This window comes from Seriola lalandi, unplaced genomic scaffold, assembly GCF_002814215.2.
Source record: "Seriola lalandi dorsalis isolate HSWRI2012SDOR001 ecotype SW California unplaced genomic scaffold, Sedor1 jcf7180002054288, whole genome shotgun sequence".
Classification (NCBI taxonomy): Eukaryota; Metazoa; Chordata; class Actinopteri; order Carangiformes; family Carangidae; genus Seriola; species Seriola lalandi.
Genome location: NW_019524841.1, coordinates 282,649 through 304,410, shown reverse-complemented (window position 1 = coordinate 304,410; position 21,762 = coordinate 282,649). Strand labels below are relative to the sequence as shown.

The window sequence follows — 21,762 nt, the reverse complement described above, 5'->3', positions numbered from 1 at the left end:
GTTAAAAGGTTTAACATTTACATGAACTTTTCATTTTTTGAAACCTTTTGAGTGTATCAATCTGCTCTTGGTCCCAGAAAAAATGCAAAATGAATCATGCAGCATTGAAATCTTTGTTCAGCATGCTTAAAGGGTTTTTTTCTTTTGCTCAGAAAATGTCTCCCTCCTGGTGTTTTCATTTTTCCTGTGTGATGAATAGTTATTTCAATATCGTTAAGGGTTTTTTTTTTCTCAACAAATGAGACTGGAAATCCAAGTTTTTCAGCATTATATTTAGAGTATATAGTCTTTTCTACCAACCTATGTGAGAACATTTGAATCTTACATATTACATCATTTAAATACTGTCTGTGATTAGAACAAAACACCTGTGTAATGTGATGCAATGCAATATGTCAGCCCTGCAGTAAAACTACTGAAACTGTTGTGTTTTTGCTGACAGCACTATTTTATTGTTTGTGTACTGACTCTGTCACAGTTTATTGCAGGACACTTGCATTGGATTGTGTTCTAATATACAGGAGTCCCAATTTTTATTTATTCCCATCCTGCCAGATTCTTGTGTGATTTCATGCAAATTACTTCAGACTGTATAAAAGTACTTTACAGACACACACACACACCTTCCTCCATGCAGTGCTTTTGCTATGTACCTGTTTGTATTCTGATCATCACACCTCAACATCCACGATGAACACAAAAACAGACTCTGTGGTCACAGTAATAAAGACCAGCTTTATTTTGTCTTCTCGCAATAGCTAGATACATTAAAGGCTTTTCCCAGAAAAATGGATACAAGTGGTAAAATCTGCCGACTGAAAATCATTTCTGAGCTGTAAATGCTGTAAAACAAATATGGCATCGCACATTGTTGTAATCATCATTTCAGCAAAATGGGTCTCCCCCTCTATGTCTCTGCACAGAATCATTACTAATATGACTGAAGAAAGTGCCTCACTGAGATATTGTTGCAGCATGTTTTGTCAAATGTGACAAACAGTTCTATAATACCGTTCCCGAGCAATAACTGATGCTTAGTGGACTAAACCAACAACTATCTCTGCAGCTAGTGTGTTTCCTTTTTTTCTAAGATATGAAAATGTAATGAAATGTCTCATTAAATTTCCAAATGAATAAGCTCCATTCTGATGAACAGAGTCACGTACTCTGGTGAAAAATACCCAACATCAGATGTGTTTTCGTTCAGAATGCCATTTGAAATTGCCTGAGATAAAGAAAATCATATCAACTTGTGAAACATTAAACAGAACTGTGCAGAGAATGAAACTGGCATATCGGAAATGTACATGGCATCAAGTAATTTCAAAGAGCTTTTGACATGTTTTTATGAAAGAAAAACTGTTGTTTGAGGGGGGAAAGCCCCATGACACACATTTCTATTGAGCAAGGATGATAGAAATGTTGCAATATCATTTCCACAACAGATAAACAAATAAGATACAGTCATATCAATCTCTCTTGTACTACTGTTAAATTTGTCACTGCAGTTTTATCTGCTTTTTACTGACACTTCTTAACGAAAGAATTGTCAGTCTCTCATAGAGATGAATAATTAGCTCTGTTATAACCACCACTTAAATCATAAGTGACCTGAGGTATGGAGCAGTCTGTGAAGAAGTTCGGGAAGGCCAAAGTGCACAGTGCGTTGTCCTCTATGGGCCCAGTAGCAGCCTCAGAGTGACAGTAGACAGGAGGCTGGGCCGGGCCCGTTCGCAGGCTCTCCCCTTGTTTCTTAGAGGGTCCAGAGCAGCTAGTCCAGGGCTCCGAGTAGAGGAGACCACCAACTAAATGGTGAGCATCGTAGGAAGCGGGATCTGGGCCCCCCATCTCTGGCTGCACCCGGAGAGGCATGCTGTGATAAAGGTCCTGGTCACTGACCATGTTGCTGTAATCAGGCCCCAAGAGCTCGAAGAACTCTGCAGCTTCAGGATTTCCTCGTTCCAAGTCCTTCAGCGTCATCCCAGATGTGGAGCTGACTTTGGAGCAGTTGGCAGGCTCAGTAAAGAAAGAGGGGGGCAAATTGCGATGCCTCAGGGGTGGCTTCTTGGCTTTTTCACCCCTTATATCCTTCACAGGGCTGAAGAGGGCTGCCAAGCTCTTGCTCTGTAAGTTGGCCTGGACCCCATCACGCTTAGGTAGAGTCTTGCTCTGCAAAGGGCTGGGCTGAGCCAGGGGGGACCCTTGTCTTTTAACTGGGGCCTCTGCTACATTTCCTGGTGTTATAATGCCAGTGCACCTTTTGATCTGCTTCTGTAGATACTTCCGGTGGTTGACTTTCCTCTTGGATTTCACTGGCTTGTCCAGAGCCAGCTTGATATTGCTTGAGGCCGAGTCTATGAAGCTCAGCAAGTCCCGAGTGGTCTCTTTGTAGTCCTCGTCATTTTCTGCCTCACCCAGGAGACTGCCATCCAGACTTTTCTCCACATCATACTCCATCACAGAACCAGGGAAGCAGAAATTCATGAACTGAGGGTTCATGATTGCAGTCTGAACAGCCATTACTCTGTTGAGCCCAGCGGCTACACCTGTGGCATCTGCTGTGATCCGTGAACCAAAAGTTTCTTCAGAGCATGTCTTTTTCCCTCTGACAAACGCTTGGTCCTGATGCTGCTCATGAAGTTCCTGTAAACATTCCAGAGTAGAAGTGACGGGCTCTGAGGAGAGCAAGGAGATCTTACAGGGGGCTGGACTAATGATGTCAGAACATCAAAGAGGAGGGGCAAAGGGACCGCAGGACTTAACTCTTTGCTTGTGCCCGACCACCTGCATCTAAGAGGGATTTGTCTGAAATTCCCTGCTGAGCTGAAGACAATAACTTCTGTCAGAACTCTCCCCCTCTAGTTTAACTGTTTGTGTGTGCTCTGAACCAAGAACGCTCTCATGAAACCAGAGGATATTACTGTAACGGTGAGCAGAGACGCCGTTAAAATCTTGGATAGAGTATTTCTGCTGTTATACAAATGCATGATATTAAAAAAAAAACAAACAAACACATTTAAACAATAAAAAATACAGCAGACTTCAGAGTTAAGTATCCAACATAAATCTCTATTATCCGTGGGATTCCTACTTGCTTTTCAAAACCATTTAAACCACTATTCAATCATCATGTCTACATATGTGTTTCTTGTGTGGATTACCAAACAGAAGTTATCTTGTGTTGTAATTATTGTTCAATTAGACACTGAAACAAACCCAGCTATAAAAAAAAAAAAACAAGGCTAAACAATGAGGAGAACGGCTTCCTTTCTGTGGGAAAATCTTTGTGCCCAAACAGATGCCACTATCTGGGAGAATCTTCCCAACTGCTTGCTTGTGTCTTAATCTGCTCATGGCAAAAGTTGATTTCTAGTGCATTCCCAGGCCAGTGGGAATTTCTGCCCTGGCCTGACAACTATTATGGGCTGCCTTTGACATAAAGCCCTACAGGGTCTAAATAGCCTCTATTCTTTGCCCGGCAGTGAAAGGGAGCTTTGTGCCAGAGATTCATTAAATTGCACCTCACAGCCCCTTCGTAAAATGGGTCTCAATAATGAACAGTCGATTTAACTAGAAAAGCTGCCGGAGCTGTTAAATTAAAGGGGAATAAAGTGCAGTTCAGGCTCAGTGTGCCAGAAGAAATGTTGACCTTAAGAAATCCTGGGTATGAAACTTCTGTTGTAAACAATAACGTATTTACAGGAAGTTTCTTGGCCAGCACTGAATACAATAAGGGATGTGTACAAGAGCCAGATTGTTATGTTGCCAACACTTATCCCAATTTAAGAGGAATTTCAATTGCGTTTCAAGTGAATTTTGAGCGAGTGGGCTGTTAGACACAGGTTAACTATACAACATGAATGTGTAACCAACTGTTACACTAGTTTCTATCTGTCCCATCCTCTGCCCACATTAAACCTCAGTTTATTATTCGTATTTTATGTTTGTTTTTTTTTTTCAGAGATACTGCAGTGGAGTAATTGAAAGGAGATCACTCCTCTTATGAAAGTGCAAGTTGAGGTGAGGCAGTGACTCATTTCAGAGTTGGAGGAATGGAAAAAAAAAAAAAAAAAAAACAGGGAGCAAGGGAGTGAGGCCATTAAAAAAAAAAAAAATCTTTCTTATGTTAATCCCTGGGCAGAAAAGGGACAGTGAAACTGATAGCACTGATCTAATTATCTGTGGCCCAATACAAGTCTATGACTGAAAAGAAATCCAGCCATACTCAAATCTAAAAGCAGCAGATGGTTACAAAACAAAGATTATCTTGTTATTTATACAGCTGGCAATGAAAAAATAAGAATCCATGATTCACTTGTATTCATTTCAGCGGGCACAGTTTTTTTTTTTTTAGCAGTTCAAACTTCTGGTTAATTACAGTAAAGTGGAGGGAAATGCAGGTCAGCAGCAGCAATATCACAACATCCCGTGGATTCAGTGGAGGAGTTTTTAACGCCTGCCCAAACTGATTCTGACTCCTTCTCTTTGCAAGCGGCACAATTTTGGCAAAGTGACATCATCACAGTCGTGGCAGCCATACCCCCCACCACCACCCTCACCCCCCTTCTTTTTTTTTTTCCTAGTCAAGGGGCTTTGGCTTTTGTGCTGGTGGGTCATTCACATCACAGAGCCTGACGCACAGATCCCGGAAACAAGTTTCTATTGTTGCATTAAGGCTGAGAAGGCGAGAGGAGGCGAGAGGGGAGGGGCTGCGGCGGAGTAGCTCGGAAAAAAAAATACACAAACTGAGAGCACAACCCAGGAGGTTCTGACTTGTTTCTATTCTCAAGACTTTAAGTGTTGATTGTTAAGTTATTTATTAAATTCCTATAATAGACCAGTGTTTATTATAACTATGGATTGTTTTTTAAAAACTCGTTATATTTAAGACCTTGGGGGAAGTTTAATTAAGAGAAAATCATTTGTAATGAGCTGTGACTTTTCCCACAACCAGCAAGTTGTTAAGTACACAGATCCATATTGTTGAGATATTGTTAAACATTACCACCACGCCCTCTGTCCCAGAGCATTTACGTATTCAGCAGCACCCAACCCCAAGGGTGCAGGGCGCTCAGTGCAACGTGATGTGACACACACAGGCTTAATCTCTTCCTACTAGTGTGTGGTCCCTGTCTGAGCAGGGACATACGCAGAGTTTGGGGTCGAGCGAATACTAATAATACCTTTGATTGATGGCCAGTGTCAGAGACTTAGAAAAGGCTGACGAAATTAATGACCTCTCAAACTCCTGAGAAAAGTTTAAGGAGGGCATTTAGTGGCAGAGACCCCATCCTCCCCCATGTTTAGCAATGTTTCTGAAATTCAGTCAAGCCTGTGACAAAATGTTGAGAAGTCAGGCTTTGAGCCTCCTGGTAGAAAATCAAACCACATACCAGTGCAGGACATGTTCCCCATCTGCTTCACTAAGTCATGTCATGTCAGGAACTTTTGCTTTAAAAGAGGAGGGGGGGGGGGGATGAATAGGCTGGAACTGTTAAAAGAAAATTACAAAGAAAGAAGATGCATTTTCATTGCAGTCACAGTGTTTTAGTCGTAGTATTTTCATGACATTTGAGCCTTTTATGTTGACATTTGAAATAAGATAAAGAAAGAAACTGTGACTTCATGGTGAACTACAAAAGGCCTCTTGGTCCCTGCCGATTCCCGCATCCCCTCACCGCTTTGCTCTTAACCTTCCATCAACCCCTTCTCAACTTATCTGGCACCCCAGGAGTTGTATTAATAATATTACTAGCAGGGGGGAACAAACCAGGGTCTATGGGCTGCCTTGGTGCTGCAATTTAGAGCTTTAATGGCAGCCAGTGAATGAATGTGTGCCGGGGGGAATCCCACAGGTTGGTCCACAGGGGTGAGGTCAGCAGGCGTAGCTGCAATAACCTCCCACCACTCACTTTATTGGCCTCCTCCGATTGGGTTTTTATTAAATCTCAAGCACACGCAATTGTTCCTGCTAGGTGGAGGCAACTTAAAAGCCTCAGAGTTCCTAAAACAAGATGAAGAGTCAGCTCGACAGAACAACATTACATCCACAGATGAGTAAAAGACTGTTTGAAGGATATCAATATTGTCTGTAGCTTTCAGTTTCAGTGGTGGATGTGTTCCTGAGAACGATAGCCTGTAAATAATTTGAGTATAAGATGCAAATAGAAAACTTAAAAAGCAGGGAGGACACTGTTCTTCTGTGAACAACAACAAATCAAGTTTAATATCACTCTGGGGAAAGCTTTAAAAAAAAAAAAAAAGTATTTGGTGCCAATTTTTCTCCTGAGACTTCTTTAAGTGTTAAGATGAATATTACCATATAAACGTATTTTGAAAGAACAAATACACCTGAATAACAACAATGGCTATTCAGCAGAGTGACAACAGAACTTAACACTAACAATGACATTAAATGACAAAAACAACATCAGAGATGAGAATAACAGGGAGTGTAGCCCTCATTGTAACACTGACTGAAAGGAAGAAAAACACCAGCTTGGAGGCAGAGAGACCTTAATGGGTTTTTGGCAAAACTTCCCATGTGAGGAAAGACAAAATGATGATGATCTGAGTCTTTTGATGATGATGATGATAATGTGATGATATGAATAAACAAAGATATTTACAGACTTACATTGTGATCAATCGTTTTTGTTTTTTTTTTTACTTCACAAACAGACACAGTACCTTTCTGTCTCCCAGCCCTTGGAAATGTGTAGTTTGGCATAAAGAAATGGAGTGTGAAAATTGTAGTTTGATACTCCAGCACTGAGATTAGATATGTGATTAAAATAAAAATTAAAAAAACACACTTACTAAAATCAAGAGTGATATTGAAAATTAAAGCTAAAGTTAAAAAAAAAAAAAAAATGTTAGAAATTTATTAATTTAATGTTAAAAAAAATGTCCCCAACACTGATTAAAAGAGGACAAACTTTGGTGGAATGATGGAAAGAGCACCCTGTCATGCATATTAAAGCTACACCATACATATCATGGATATCCTAGCCTGGTAACGTTCTGCTGCTCCTAGAGACTAAGGGGTTGATGCAGTCCGAGGGGCCTTTTTAGCTTGTTTGATCCACTCCTGAAAATACTTCACCTCTAACGCTCGGGCTGCACGGACTGAGGGAGGGTCGTGGTCGTTGCTGTAGCGCAGGTCCAAGTGATGGGCTCCGTCAGGAATCATGATGGAAACCAGAGAATTTGTGATGTTGCCAGTCACTCCGCCAGCCGACCACGGATCGAGTCCTCCGTTACTGAGACACAACGGCAGAATATTCACTCAGACACTTGAACTAACTAAGGCATAGTCTTTTGTACACTCTAGTGCCAACATGTCAGTATTCACAGCACGTGTTTTGATTTTTGAAACATTTTATTCGAGTTTTCAAAGCATTATGAAACGTTGCTTTGAAAACTCATATCAAATTGCTTATTACCAGACTTTTTTTATCGCATGACAAGAGCTGCTAACTGGCATTTACCCTCATATGACCGACCTTAGTGTTCGTGATTAAGCTACACCAGAGTCAGTCAGCTTTTTCATTTACATTTTACAGACGTCTGTCTACCTCCTGTGGCTACACAGATGGCTGCTCTTAATTTGCCTGAAATAAAAGCCAGCCGGAATCTGCACTTTAATTGAGCTCGCTGCACTAGACAAACCCAGAAAACACAGAGAACCTTCTGCCGAGGTCTGTTTACCTGAAGATGATGTTGCTGTGAGAGGCGATGTCCTTCCCCCCGTAGACTATGCCTGCCCAGTCGGCTCGTGGCCGGACACCAAATATTGCGTTACACTCATCGGAGAAGGCCTGGAAGTTCCACTCCCCTGGTTCAAACATGTCCTGGACGCCATCTGTGCACATGGGCATCACCATCTCTGTGCAGGCCTGGGGATGAGGGATTGAACACATATTCATTCATACAGGTAAAAGCTGCCCACTGACACATCTGTGCGCCAATTTATTCAGCGTGACATGACTGATCACTGCGCCCTGTGCTACCGCACCTGGTAAGTCCAGCCGAGATAACCGAGGCTGCCGGTTGCTGTCTGAGATGTGTTTAGACAGGAGGAGTCTCCGGTGTAGTTGTAGTAGACCTTTGCGGCTTGAGAGACACCGTGCAGTAGCTGGTAGTCAGACACAGCGGAATCGAATCCAAGATACTTGCACACCACCTTTAAAACACAGCACATTAACAAAACAAAACACCGCAGAATTAATCACAAGTTTGTGATTACATGACAGTTTAGGCAAGGTGAGAATGCTTCACATATTAAAGAGAGAAAAAAAAAAATGAAGATATGTAATTTAGTTACAGCATCAGAAATGATTCAAACCCCTTCACTTTTTGCAGTTGTAAATGGATAAAACTGCACATCAGTTTTTGCAACATCAATTTACACTCAATAACCCATAATATCAAAGTAAAAAAAATGCTTTTAGACATTTTTGCAAATGTATTTAAAATCAAAAACTGAAATATCTCATTTAATTCAGTACTTTGTAGAAGCCCCTCTGGCAGCAATTACTGCTTCAAAACTTTGCATGCCTGGATTTGGGCAGTTCATCTCATTATTCCTGCCAGATCCTCTCAAGCTTCATCAGATGGGATGGGAAGTGTCTGTGAACTGCCATCTTCAGGTCCCTCCTCAGATGTTCTATGGGGTTTAAGTCTGGGCTTTGGCTGGGCCACTCAAGGACGGTCTCAGACTTGTCCCGAAGCCATTCCAGCACTTTCTTGGCTGTATGCTTCGGGTCTTTGTCGTGCTGAAAGCTGAACCGTTGCCCCGAGTCTCGGGTCGCGTGCACTCTGGAGCAGGTTTTCTTCAAGGGCCTAACTGTATTTGACGTCATTCATCCTTCCCTTGATTCTGACCGGTCTCCCTGTCCTCGTCGCTGACAAGCTCCACCCCATAACACGATGCCGCCACCAACATGCTGCATCATATCGATGGTATGAGTATTAGTATTAGTGATGAGTGGTGCCTGGTATTCGCCAGACATAGTGTTTGGAGTTCTGTCCAAATGGTTCAGTTTTTTCTCATCAGACCAGAGAATCTTTTTCTTCATGCTCTCTAATTTAAACGCTGTTTGCTAAACTCCAAGGTACCATGACGGCTGCTGTGAGGGTGATAAAGTGCTGCTGAGATGGTTGTACTTCCAGCAGGTTCTCCATCTCTGCAGAAGACCTCTAAAGTTCTGTTAGTAAGTCACTGTTGTGTGGTTCTTGGTCAGTTCCCTTGCCCAGTTACTCAGTTTGGCCGGTCTTTCTAACTAACTGCGTCCCATCAATTCATTTTGCCACAGGTGGACTCCAGTCAAGTTCTGGACACATTTCAAGGAGAATTCAAACAAAGAGGATGCATCAGAGCACAATTTGGATCCACAGCAAAGGGTCTGAATACTTTTGTAGATAAGAGATTTTTTAATAAATTTGATTTTCATTTTAAATAATGGGTTATTGAGTGTAGATTGGCAGAAATAGCATTTCTATCCATTAAAATTAAATGTACAACACAATAAAGTGCGTAAAAAGTGAAGGGGTCTGAATACTTTCTAAAGCCACTGTATATCCAAGTTGTTTACAAGACTGAAGATTGCTTTCTTGTGGCCCATAAAGTGTTTTTCCACATAAAAAGTGGTGGCGCCTGATTTGCATATGAAATTCCCTGGAATGAACTTGAATTTATTGCTCTAATCTTGGCACAAGAGGAAAAAAAAAACAACAAACGTCCATTTACTTAAAGCCAATGATCTAAATGAGTGAAAATTTAAAGGTTTTGCTCTCATTACTACTGTTTTGTCTGACCATGGTTGATTTCTCAGAATTAATAGCATGGATGATAAATATTTGAGTTTCAGCTTTTGTTTGATTTCGCTGCGTGTTGTTATGGTTGCAGCAGCGGAGTTGGCCGTGGCTGTTGTTCTGCACTCTTTGTGGGGCAGGGAAACTGGGCTTTCTTGTTTGGACGTTGGAGGGGAGCTGCACTAGTGTGGAGTCTGTTACTAAGGCTTTTGTCTGTGGGCTGGGGAGGAGTTGGTGGTCGATGGATGAGGAGGGCCACAGACATGTCCAACCAAAGATTTATACCGTGAAAAAAAAACACTGCAATTGCTCCAAAGCATCTTCTCCTTACTTTTCAGATAGGATTAGGCTTATACATTCATCTCTGCCAACAGATTTCCCTCCTCTAAGCCCTCAATACCCCGTTCTCACACTCACTCAGATAATCACATTAGCTTTGTCATTAAAAAAGCTCCTCTTTGCACCCACTGCCTAAACCGCTTAAACCACCCATAGGGGTCGCATACATTAAAGGCAAAGAGCCAAAAAAACTCAAAATGACCATTTAGTGTTTGTTCATCTAACGCGATGCTCTCGGGTCTATTCAGTGGCTAAATGATAAACAAATAACAAAAAAATGTATCAGACTAGTAAAAGTTTTGGTTTGAGAGTGCTGTATGGGGCACTCGGAGGGGTGTTGAAGCACCAAACAGAGAGTCGTGGGGTCAATAGCAGAGCTTGGTTTATGCACGTGACATGCCAAGGTGACTGGTAGAATACACTTCACCCAAGTCAATCAGCCTCCGGAAAACAGCCGCTGTACTGTCACAAGCTGTTTTACATGAAAACAGAGGCTATTTTGTAACGCTGACAACAGGAAAGAGTTTTTAAATATGTTTAAAAGTTGTTGTTTTTTTTGTTGGTTTTTTTTTTTGCGTTAGCCACATTACATGACTGGATCTATTTATTCATTTATTTATTTATTTTTATTTTGGCAAGTTACTTGTGGTCACTTTTTCACATCAAGTGTCTAGTGAAGTATTTGTTACAGTCCCATTCAAATGAGAGTGGTGAACCTTTGTTTAATGGCCTCATGAGCTGCACTGGGCAAATGTCCTCTTTCTGTGGTGCCGTGTGAGCGTCCTAAGAGGAACACCTCAGAGATCTGACGGAGTGTGCAAATGAAAAGACTATTGGTACGGGAGAAGAAAAGAATGGTGGCTTACTTGTAGCTGCTCATCTAAAGAATACTTAAAATCCAAAAGAAACTAGATCCTTATGAATATTAATGAAGTTAATTGACAGCTGTTGTAAACAAAAGCTTGAAGACCACAACAAACACTTGTAACACAATCGGCTGAAACACGCATTCATTTCAATTAAGGACAGGCTGTCAGGCCAAATCAGGTGCTTAACCAAAGACAAACAAAATCCAAAGCTGCAATAAAGTAAAAACTTTAGACAGTAAATCAATTTGAAGTTAAACTAAAAACTTTTATTCTTTTATTTAGTAATTGTTTTGGCCCGACTGCCACAACTCATTTTAGAAATACTGTTTGACTCTTAAGATACAGAACTGAACTAGCGGCTGTTTGTACCTGGATTGGCCAGCGAGGCAGGGGCTGGAGGAAGTTAGCTTCGTAGGGGTAGTCCACCATAGCCAGATTCACCCAAGTCTCCTGAAGCCAGTTCTTGAAGGCGATAACATCAATCGTGTTTTTAAGAGGCTTGCATAAGCTGAATTCTTCTGACAGCCACTGAAGACCAGCCGCTTGTCACAAGAGAACAAAAAATTAGTCATTCCTTGAAGGCTGCATTATCCATGTTATCATGTATGTTCACTACTGTATCTACAACACTACTGGTTACTCAAGTTTTACAGTGAAATTGTCATTTTAAACAAAGATAAAACAATGTTGTACTACGACTACAGCATATAAAGCTTCATGGGAGCTTTAGCTGCAAAATGCTAGTAAAATGATCACTATTTTACCTTGGTTAAACATAAAAAAGTGACAGGGTGCTGAAATGTAATTTTCCAGTACAGACGCAAATACTCATTTAGTTTAAAATATGCACAGAAAAACTCAGTATCATGTATCGACTTTTCAGAAAAGAGTGGTGACAAAAAACATGAAGAACATGAAGAAATACTTTGTATATTAACCATCAAATTTGAATCAAACAGCACATTTCTTCTTTTATTCCAAGTCAGTGATTGGTTCCTCCTTTTTCAACTATCACTTCCTTTGCACATCTTTTTCTAATGCCAGTTCCCAGAATCTCAAGTTTTTTGGGACAGATGCTTCAATGACACAAAGTGTCAACCATCATCAATTTATTTAAGGTTTCTGGGTTAATGTGATAGAAAAAACGATACATCAGCATGTTTGCCCTGTTTAGCCAAATACCATGCTGTCTCACTGCTTGCTTAGTTGCTATGTGATATTGATCAATATTGTTGGGAATTCTCAGTGTAGCTTCTTTGTGCCCTCGCTCCTATAAATGCTTTGTCTGTGGCTGGAGTAACATTTTTCACTAATAATCAGAACCTTACAGCATGAGGAGTATTTCCTCTCTTGGTTTTAGACAGTTCTGTTCGGGATATTATCAAACTGCATTTTGAAAATATTGGATGTGGGTAGATTTGCACCACTGGCACCACTTTCTAATAAGACACTTTAAAATGATTTATAAGCTGTACCTAATGGCTTTGTCGGCTATAAGCCATTAATTAGACCTTTTGGGTTGCCAGGTTGGGACAATCATCCTCCAGCATGACACTGTGTCTGTCTTTTTACTATTAAACTCATCAGAAAGTCCCCTTATACATTAACTTATAATGTATGCCAATGCTGGAGGAGGATTTCCTATCACTTAGCAACCTGAAACTGTTCTTATGAATAGCTTATATCTGTCCCATCAAGCATTAGTAAATGATTGATTCACAGTTAATCAAACTATCAGTTACACCTTATAAACGCTTTGTAAATGCCTTATTAGAAAGTGGTATCGACTTTTTTTTTTTATTGTGTAAATTTATTTCCAGTGGCATGACAAGAATAAAAAGTGCTACTCAATTCAATGAAGCTTACTCCTATAGTTTAGGATTGTGATCATGGAAAAAGTACCAGGGGATCATATTAAGGCACATTTTCTTTTTCAGATCTGAGTGGAAGACTGAAGAACTCAGACAGTCTGAGTTATGCAGGTTATAAATTTAATGGATCCACATATTCTCTCTCACAATCTGTCCTCTGTGGAGAGACTCTAGAGTTTATACCCAGTGGCACTACAGGTTTAAGTAACAGCTGTCTGGTTTCAGGCTTTAATAGACGACTGCACCACTTAACAAATGTGGACCATATGGAAAGAAATTCTTACAATCCAGGAGCCTTCCTCATAGATAAGATTTAACATGATTGATTTATTACTCTGAATAATTCAAATAAGTCCTACTTCCTATAATGTGACAGATCGCATAAATCAACTTGTGAGTGTTCGACTTACCAGTGGAAGAGACATTATTAATAGCCTTCCACGATTTTCTAATGTTTGCGTCACAGTTATAGCCACTTTCGGCAAAGTCCTGTGTTACTATTTTGTAGAAGTCTCCACATGGCACCATGCCAGGGAACTGCCATATTGGTGCGGAGGACGCCAGAGCTCTGAAATACAGGAAGAAGCAAAACCATTTTAGATTTTCTCTCAATCCCTTATCCATGGCGATCTGTGAATAACATTTGTGTAAGGTGTTTGCAATAGGAGCGTACTGATTACAAAGGCAGTGAGAAAGTCAATAGAACGCAGATGCAAACTCTGATACCAAATGTCTCATACTACTGCAGTGCCTCTTGTAAAACAGACTGCACAGATTCACCATGACGGCTCAAATGAACATCTGGTATTTATTACAGACTCCCTTAAGTCCTTTGGTGTGAAATGACCAGTTAGGTAAACATGAAGCTGCTGTGTGAATGCACCACTATGTGACTTCTTGGTGTGGAAGATGTTTTTCTTTTTTTATTACATTTTTCTACTGATTACAGCTGCAAACAAACAAAGATGACTAGTGCACATTTGGGTAAATTTAACCTGCAGGTCCTCACAACTACACTGATACATTACCCAACAACTATATTGGGGTATTTCATCCTGAACCAGGCAGAGAGCATCCCTCCATAGGAACCTCCAACAGCGATGACAGGGCTGCGCTGAGCTCCGGGTAAAGTGCTCTTCAGGTTTTGAATCAGGACTGCAAAATCTGCCAAGGCCTGCTCTGAGGTCAGGTAGTTCAGGTGTTTGCTGTCCTGCAAAAGCACATGACAAGTATCGTTCCACAATTAGGTGGCCATCACCTAAAAGATTGATACACATGCATGTAAAATTATTCTCTGGCCCTGTAAGTGAAATTTATTTTGGCGGGTAATTATTTTAACACCTTTAGCTACAAATAGAATTGGAAATGTCTGCATCTGCTGAATCATTTTTGCTTTCAGGTAAAATGCCATTACAGTCTTAAGGTATAAGATTTGCTTTTGTTAGTTACTGGCTTGAAACCAAAATAAGAGAAAAAACATATAATCAAACATACTTAATCAGATTTTAATTAGACTTAGATGTGATCTCCTTGTGTGACACTGCATCTTCACTTACACTATAAGAGTCTTGTCCAAATGGCAGGGATTCTCCATAGTAACGATGCTCTGCAAAAACCAGCATGGCGCCCAACTCCTCCGCAATTTCCCACATGAAGCCCTGAAGAAAAAACAAAGGTAGGTGTTCAATTATATTGAGGACTGTGTGCAGTGTAAACACGAGTGAACAGAGGAGATATTTACAGTGTTGTTGCAGAACCAGGTGATGTCGCCTTCATTGCCGGTGTAGAACAAAATCGGTCCTGCAGGCTGCTTCCAGAGTTTGTCACCAACAAGGTATCTCTGCTTGAAGGTGCCTTCCTCCAGGAATCCAAAATGATCAATCTGAAACAAATAAAAATATAATACTAAATAAACTAACTATATAATCTTAAATGTGTTCATGTACGCAAACTGATCACAAACATCAATGAAACGTATCCAGAATAAGAACTATTACATAAATATAGCCCGTCATATATGTCTGAGACCACTTTCCCAAAATGCGAAGATAGACATGTTTAAAATGAATGAGAAATTAATTTGAAAAACATATATACAAATATACAATTTTTCATATGCATGTTGTTTTAATAAACTTGCATATTAAAGTGACATATATGGCGACATCACTCTTTATGTAGGGACATATATGGCATGTACTGCTTTTCTGTAGAAATGTGCAACCAAGAAACTTCCTTAAAAGGGCACCATGTGTTATTGTTAAACATTTTTAATGAAAACCTTGATGCAGTTGAACAAATGAGATCACGCTTGAGATCATTGTTAGCCTGTGTCTCATAGAGAGAGCAGGAGTATGTACTGACTTGTAATGACAGGAATAATTTCTACATTTTAAAAAAGTATGACAAAGTGTTGTGACATAACAAATAATTACTAAAATAATCTTTACTTGGATAATGCCTGAATTTCAGTATGTCAGTGTTACTCCACAAAATAAAGACTGCGTTTTCATAAACTCAGTTGCTTCCTGTGTTAATGATTATGTTGCAGCATGTGACTTTTACTGCCTGACATAAACAATGATTTACCCGTTCATGAGGTACCTGTAATGTGAAGGTTGTGATACACTCTTCCTTTGTGGAGTTTCTAACATTCAGCTTCTGTTGAGTCTGTCAGAGATGGTGTTGATTCAAAGCCTTTTGAGGCTGAAGTTAAGTGTATATTATACAGTCATACTGAAGAACAAGCTTCCCTACTGAGACTAGCTTTCAAAGTGTAAATTAGGGATGTATCTCCCTTTGCCACATAAAGCAGAAAATGTAAAATTTGATCCAAAAAGATGGCGTCTCTTGTGCAATGGTCACACTTTAATTGACAGAAAAGCTATTGCGGCAATCATTTTTACTGATGTTCAAATCAACAGAGCATTTTAGAGGATGCAGTCCAGTCCACACAGACTGCTCTGAGAGGTGGGTGTGATCAGCGGATACCTGGCCCTGTGCCAACTATGGCGTTTTGAAATGACAGTCCCGAGGTTGGATTCGGGGGTAATTAGCCCCAATTTGTATTAAAACATGTTGGAGCCAGTTTAAGGGATGCCACATTAGTTCCACTTTAGATGAGCTCTGAGATATCCTTTCATCAAACCTCAGGGATTCTGGGGTATCTTCCCCTTTCAACTATATTTCCTGTATTCTTTATTAAACAAAGGCAGAAAGAAACCAACAACTTCACAGAGAAGACAACCCCATGAGGCGACTGAGTTGTCCAACCCCTGAAACAGCCCCGGCACTTAATACAAAATGTTTTTGTTTTGTTTTTCCCCCCCTCCTTGCTCTCTTCCCTCCTCAGTGGATACAAAGGAGGCAGCAATTTTATGAGCCAATGACAGCAAAAAGATGCCGGGGCCTCAATGTGTTCATTCAAGCCTCGACTCCTTAGCGCTTGGCAGCGCTTTTAAGTGCGAGGGGACCATGAGACAGTTTAAAGGAAAAGTTCGGCAGTTTAGCGGCAAAATAAGTGTCAGTTATATCGTCTGAAGTGTAAAGTGGGAATTTTGTGAACAAGCCATTTAAGTTACTTTGACTTCTTATTTTTCATTTCACAACAAGGTTTTTGAATGGTAGATGCCTGATTGCGGGAATGAAGCTCTTGAGTAACTGAAATCCAAGCTCTGTTAAAACTAAAAGAAAAATATTCTAATAAACAACTGTGATATATATGCCAAAACTAAAGTGGTTGAATGTATCAAGTGCTTCAGCAAAAGGACCCCTGGTGAGTACTCTATCACTTGCACCCACTCAGTATGCACATCACAAAACCCACGAGAGCGGTTTTGTAACAGATCCACACCCTGATAAAACAGTGCCCCCATGTGGTTAGTGCTTGCACAACTTGGAGCACTGTTTGTTCCAATTAAAATTCACTGCACATACTGTACATCTACTGGACCAGTACGTGAACTATTCCACAAGAGAGAGAGAGAGCTGCATCTGTTGTCCATAAATTGGACACATGCGGGGGGAAAAAAACGCAGTACAAGCTCCAGTAAACGACAGCAGTTAATTTAGAGGATGCGAGAGGACACTTCCATTCATTGTCTGGAGGCAGAATGCAGTCCAGAGGATTTCCTCTGGACAACTGCTGGATTACTTGGTGCTCTCTTCACAGCAGCTCGTCTCACACAGAGTGGAGAAAAAAGTTGCATGATTGATGATTATTTCATGACAACAGCAGACTTGCTACCGGTACTGAAAAGTGAATTACAGGGATTTATTCTTTTTTCTTGATTTTTTTTTTTTTTTTTTTTTGCACATTTGGAGAAGAAGCAGTTTCTTGTTGATTGGGTGAAAAAAAGCACATCAGACAAGACAATGGGCGTCAGAAGGGAGGAAATGGTCTTTATCTTCTTGTCAGCTTGGCTGATTAGGCAGGATGCCGTGGGTTGGACCAGGTGTGGAGCATTGTCCCCAAATCCAAACACTGTTTAGTGCACAAACACTATTAATAGTATGTAAAGATAACAGTTAGAGCTGCAACTAATGGTTATTTTCTTTGTTGATTTATTTGATGACTATTTTATTGAATAATCGATTAAATGTCTGATCTATAAAACATCAGAAAATGGTAAAAAAAAAAAATCACAATTTCTTAGAGCTCCATGTGACACAATCGCCTTGTTTTGTCTGGCCAACAGTCAAAAACAAAGACACCAGATTTACTAAAATGTAAGACGAGGAGAAGCAAATCCTCACATTTGAGAATCTGGAAGCATCAAATCTTTGGCATTTTTACTTGAAAAATGCCTTAAATGATGAATCTATTATCAAAGCAATAATCAACAAATCATCACAGCTCTAAATATTGCTATGCTAATGTTAATAATCAGCACTTTTCCAATATGTACTTAATAATAATAATCTGTGCATTATTCTAAAATGTTTAGCTCATTAATCCTCTCACTAATTCATACAAAAGAATCTGGGATTGTTTCCATCCACTTCCTTGTGTGTTGGATTGTCTTTTCCTGACGGCTACAAGCATGGATCTTAGAATGTCCAATGTCTAAATTGGCAGGGGAACAGGCTCAGATGTTCAACACAGTTTAAAGTTTAAGGCTAAATGCAGACAGATAGATACCTGATGCCCAGATTTACAGACTGTGAGGTGTGACTATGTTCAGTCTCTGTTAAAAATCTTGTAAGACACTGACTTATATCAGAGTCAGTGAAGAACATCTGAGGGAAAACCACAAAACAATAAAAGAAAAAAATCAGCAAGAGTTAAGTTTTCAGTGATCCTGACATTTTAAACTCTAGCATTATCATCTTGAGAACAGATATAGCAGTTTATGGAGCACCTAAATGCACTACTGTGCTAGGTTTCTATAATTTACACACTGTTTACTGTCATGGTAGGTGATACAGCTAATTAATCAGTACATGATGAGGGTGAAGAGGGACCTCCACTCATTGTCTAAAATGTTTATTTAATGATTAATCATAACAATTATTCAGATTTACACCAAAATGATGAATACTGTCCTTTAAATGTGGGGAAGCTGGTTCGTTTACCTTTCACAACATCCCTGACTGCAGGAAGAGCAGAGTCATTAAGACAAAAGCACGGCCTTGTGATTGTGTGAGTCAGGTTCACAAGTCACTAAACGTGATTGCTGTGCTGTATACGACAACACACACAATGCAATCTGATTCCCCATGAAGTAACAGTAAATGGAAAATGTAAAGGCTGACAGAAGACCTCTCAAACCCCCCCCTGAGGCAAAGTCTTTCAGATTCACTGGGCCCTGGAGACCTTTTTAGGCACGGAGCCAGGAGGGATAGTTACAGTTCTGCTGGCAAGAACAGAGCCAATTGTGATGGTTTTCCCTTCACTACAGGAAGCCAGAGGGAAGCACCTATTGTCTGTAGACACAACACATGAGCAACTTCCACGGCATTAAGTACATTGAACACATTAGAAAGAGCAAGTGGTGCAGATATAAGTAAATGGCTAACAATGAAGCCAGGTAATGGTAATATAGAGGTAAATAATAATGTGAGCAAACTAAAATGAGCCAGTACTCATCATATAATATCAATCTTATTTTCACATAACACTCCTTCATGGTTTTCTTTTAAATATTCTTTTGTCATTATGACACCAGTTTTATCGGTTGTTTTATTATTTTACATCAAAAGATGTTTCAGGCCAAATATTAGGATCACTTTTATTTATTTGGATTTTTACTCATTCATACCCATAAACTCAGCAGTTATTTAGTTTGCAAGTCAAACATTAAAAAGTGAAGTGAAAGAGAAAGAAGTAAAAGAGGAAGGAACCAGTGGGAAAAAGTACCCATATTATATTAACTTTTTACAAGTAGGCTTAATTGTGAGTGAAAAATTTGAGAATTTTTAAACTCACCTGCTGGTCAAAGTAAAATGTTTCATAGCTGATGGGAGTCTCAGTGGAGTAAGATGACCCACCGAGCCTGGTGAAAAGTTGTGATTTGAGGGCGATCACGTGTAAACAGCCACAACACAACGCTAGGATGCAGACAGCTGCAGCCCTGTCCAAAGCCCCCGTCCTGCCTCCAGCCCTCATCGCTGCCTCTGTCAAACACAGCTCACAACAAAGTGATCTTCAGCACATGATAATGAGATCGCATGATCTCTCTCCCTCTCTCTCTCTCTGTCTTTGCTTGAGCTGGGAAGAGGAGACCTGTCCCGTCAAAAAAAGGAAGTGAGACTCGCCTGTCAGCAAACCCAGAGAGGTGTTGTTTGCCAGCATGTGACCTACATTCAGCCGCAGAGCAGATGCAGGCAGCTGCTGGACAGGAAACATCGGGTTCAACGTCTCCCCAACATTTTGAACAACTTTAATTCAACTGCAGCCGGCTAGCAGTCAGCAGATACAGCAGACGGTTCCTACTATAAATACGCTCGCAAGGGATGCTGGGAGACGGAGTTCTATACGTGTGCACGCTGATGCTAGAAACGCTCCGAAGTCACGCGGCCATCACTAACGAGCGAAGACATAAGCCTGCGTTCGTTTTCGACTTCGGCTTTAACGGGAACAGCCGGTGACTGCAGGGTTGGACGATAAAAAAACACTGGCGTCAAGTCGGACACACTCACACACTCCACCTCCCGTAGCGTCAGTGAACTCACCGCACTGTCTGATCTCCCAGCGTGCACAGCTGCTCTGACTCTTATCAGTTTTACTAAAGCTACACAGTGTTACTCACTCAAAAATGTGTTGTTCTAAAAACATTTGCAGGCCACACACAAGCATATGTATAGAAGCTCATTTCTGCCACTGATGAAAAACAAACCCTAAATAGAAATAAAGTTTCTCAAAATAATAACTTAATATCTCAAATTTCTTCCTATAGAGCTGCATGTTATGTAGTTATGTTAGTCAAACTTTAATGTATGATCAATATTTTCTATATTTGTTGCACTGAAATATGGGTGTTTTGGTTACTTGATTATTTATTTATATGATGCATCATCAATATTGTAATGTTACTAGTCACGGTTACTAGGTTGTGTGATCTATGCCGCTATGTCTAGCTATACAGGATAAGTGCTGTATGTCTATGAAATTGAACTTCTATCAAATAGTAGTTATGCATGGTTGTGGAGCACTGATGTAGAGCAAGAAACTTGTAGATATGTGCTCTTGCCACCAAGCTAAACTTAAATTTGAGCTTCATGAAGATGTGTTTACTTATGACAATATGTAGTAAAATAATGTTAACCATGTGGGTGACCGACCAGTCTCTGCTACATGCTGACGTCTATCCTGTTACATTTGACTTAGCTCATGTTAACCTTACTGGGTTTTAGTGACTGAATTCAATGTATTGAAATATAAAGTTTACAGCTCTTGTAGGCACAGCCGTTGGAAGTAGCCTAGGCTAAGGGTGCTGCAACACCCACCTTAAGGTGCTGCACCCCAGCCTCCAGGTGGCCGGCAACCTATAAGCCCATATTTGTGTCATTGCAATAATTAATTCTGTTGTGTGGGAGCCATGAGATGTGTGTCTCATGGACCTGGTTGACACATGCCAGTTACTGTGGATATTATACTTTGCCTTGACCGGTAGGATCAGTAGGTTTATATTGCCGTTTTTGTGCCGCGTAGTGGTTGTTTCTGCAGGAAACATGCTGCTCCTCTGTGGATGGTTAAATATTCAGTGCACATAAACACATTGAATGTAATCAGCAATTAAATGGCAAGCTGCTGAGTTAGTATTTCACTGGAATTGGGAGGCAGAAGAAAAACAAGAGTATTATGCATGTGTCCGCCGCCCAAACAGGAAAACAAACAAACACATAAACAGCCCATATATATAAACAAAATTGAGCTGCCAGAGGGAGGAGATCAAATAAATTACATTCCCTTTAGGCGAGATAACATGGGGAATAATAGATATGAAGTTGTTTGGATAAAAATGTACCATACATCGTGCATGTCAATTAAAGCGTCAGTCAGACCAAATGCATTTTTCAGAGAGGTGTCTTTTTCCAGTTGTTTTCTGTAGGGAGTAAGTGTTTCGCGCACTGCTCATATACGCCCTGGGTGCCTTGCATTTAAGATGCTCAGAGATTATTGCAGTCTAATCAGTTCATCTTCAGTCCCAGTGGACATTTGTTCCAAATGTGAAGGGATTCCATCTGTTCCCGAGATATTGTGTTCACAAGGCCAAAACTGTGTTTTGTGAGGTCACCATGACCTTGACCTTTGACCATCAAAATCCAATCAGTTTGTCCTTGAGTCCAAATGAAGGTTTGTGCCAAATTTGAAGAAATTCCCTCAAGGCGTTACTGAGATATCACATTCACAAGAATGGGACAGA

At 40.4% G+C, this 21,762-nt stretch overlaps 2 protein-coding genes across 2 annotated transcripts; both read right to left on the bottom strand.

Moving 5' to 3' along the window:
• Nucleotides 1–715: 715 nt before the first annotated feature.
• Nucleotides 716–5,766, bottom strand: fam181b (family with sequence similarity 181 member B). The gene has a single exon (XM_023405879.2). It carries the CDS (start codon nucleotides 2,518–2,520, stop codon nucleotides 1,558–1,560), a length of 963 nt encoding a protein of 320 aa, XP_023261647.1. The 5' UTR covers nucleotides 2,521–5,766; the 3' UTR covers nucleotides 716–1,557.
• Nucleotides 5,767–6,195: 429 nt separating this feature from the next.
• Nucleotides 6,196–20,004, bottom strand: prcp (prolylcarboxypeptidase (angiotensinase C)). Its single transcript, XM_023405866.2, has 9 exons — nucleotides 19,323–20,004; nucleotides 14,637–14,777; nucleotides 14,452–14,553; nucleotides 13,924–14,105; nucleotides 13,306–13,463; nucleotides 11,394–11,566; nucleotides 8,018–8,185; nucleotides 7,711–7,898; nucleotides 6,196–7,262 (listed from the first exon to the last, which is right to left on the bottom strand). Exons 1-9 carry the CDS (start codon nucleotides 19,500–19,502, stop codon nucleotides 7,040–7,042), a joined length of 1,515 nt encoding a protein of 504 aa, XP_023261634.1. The 5' UTR covers nucleotides 19,503–20,004; the 3' UTR covers nucleotides 6,196–7,039.
• Nucleotides 20,005–21,762: the final 1,758 nt, after the last annotated feature.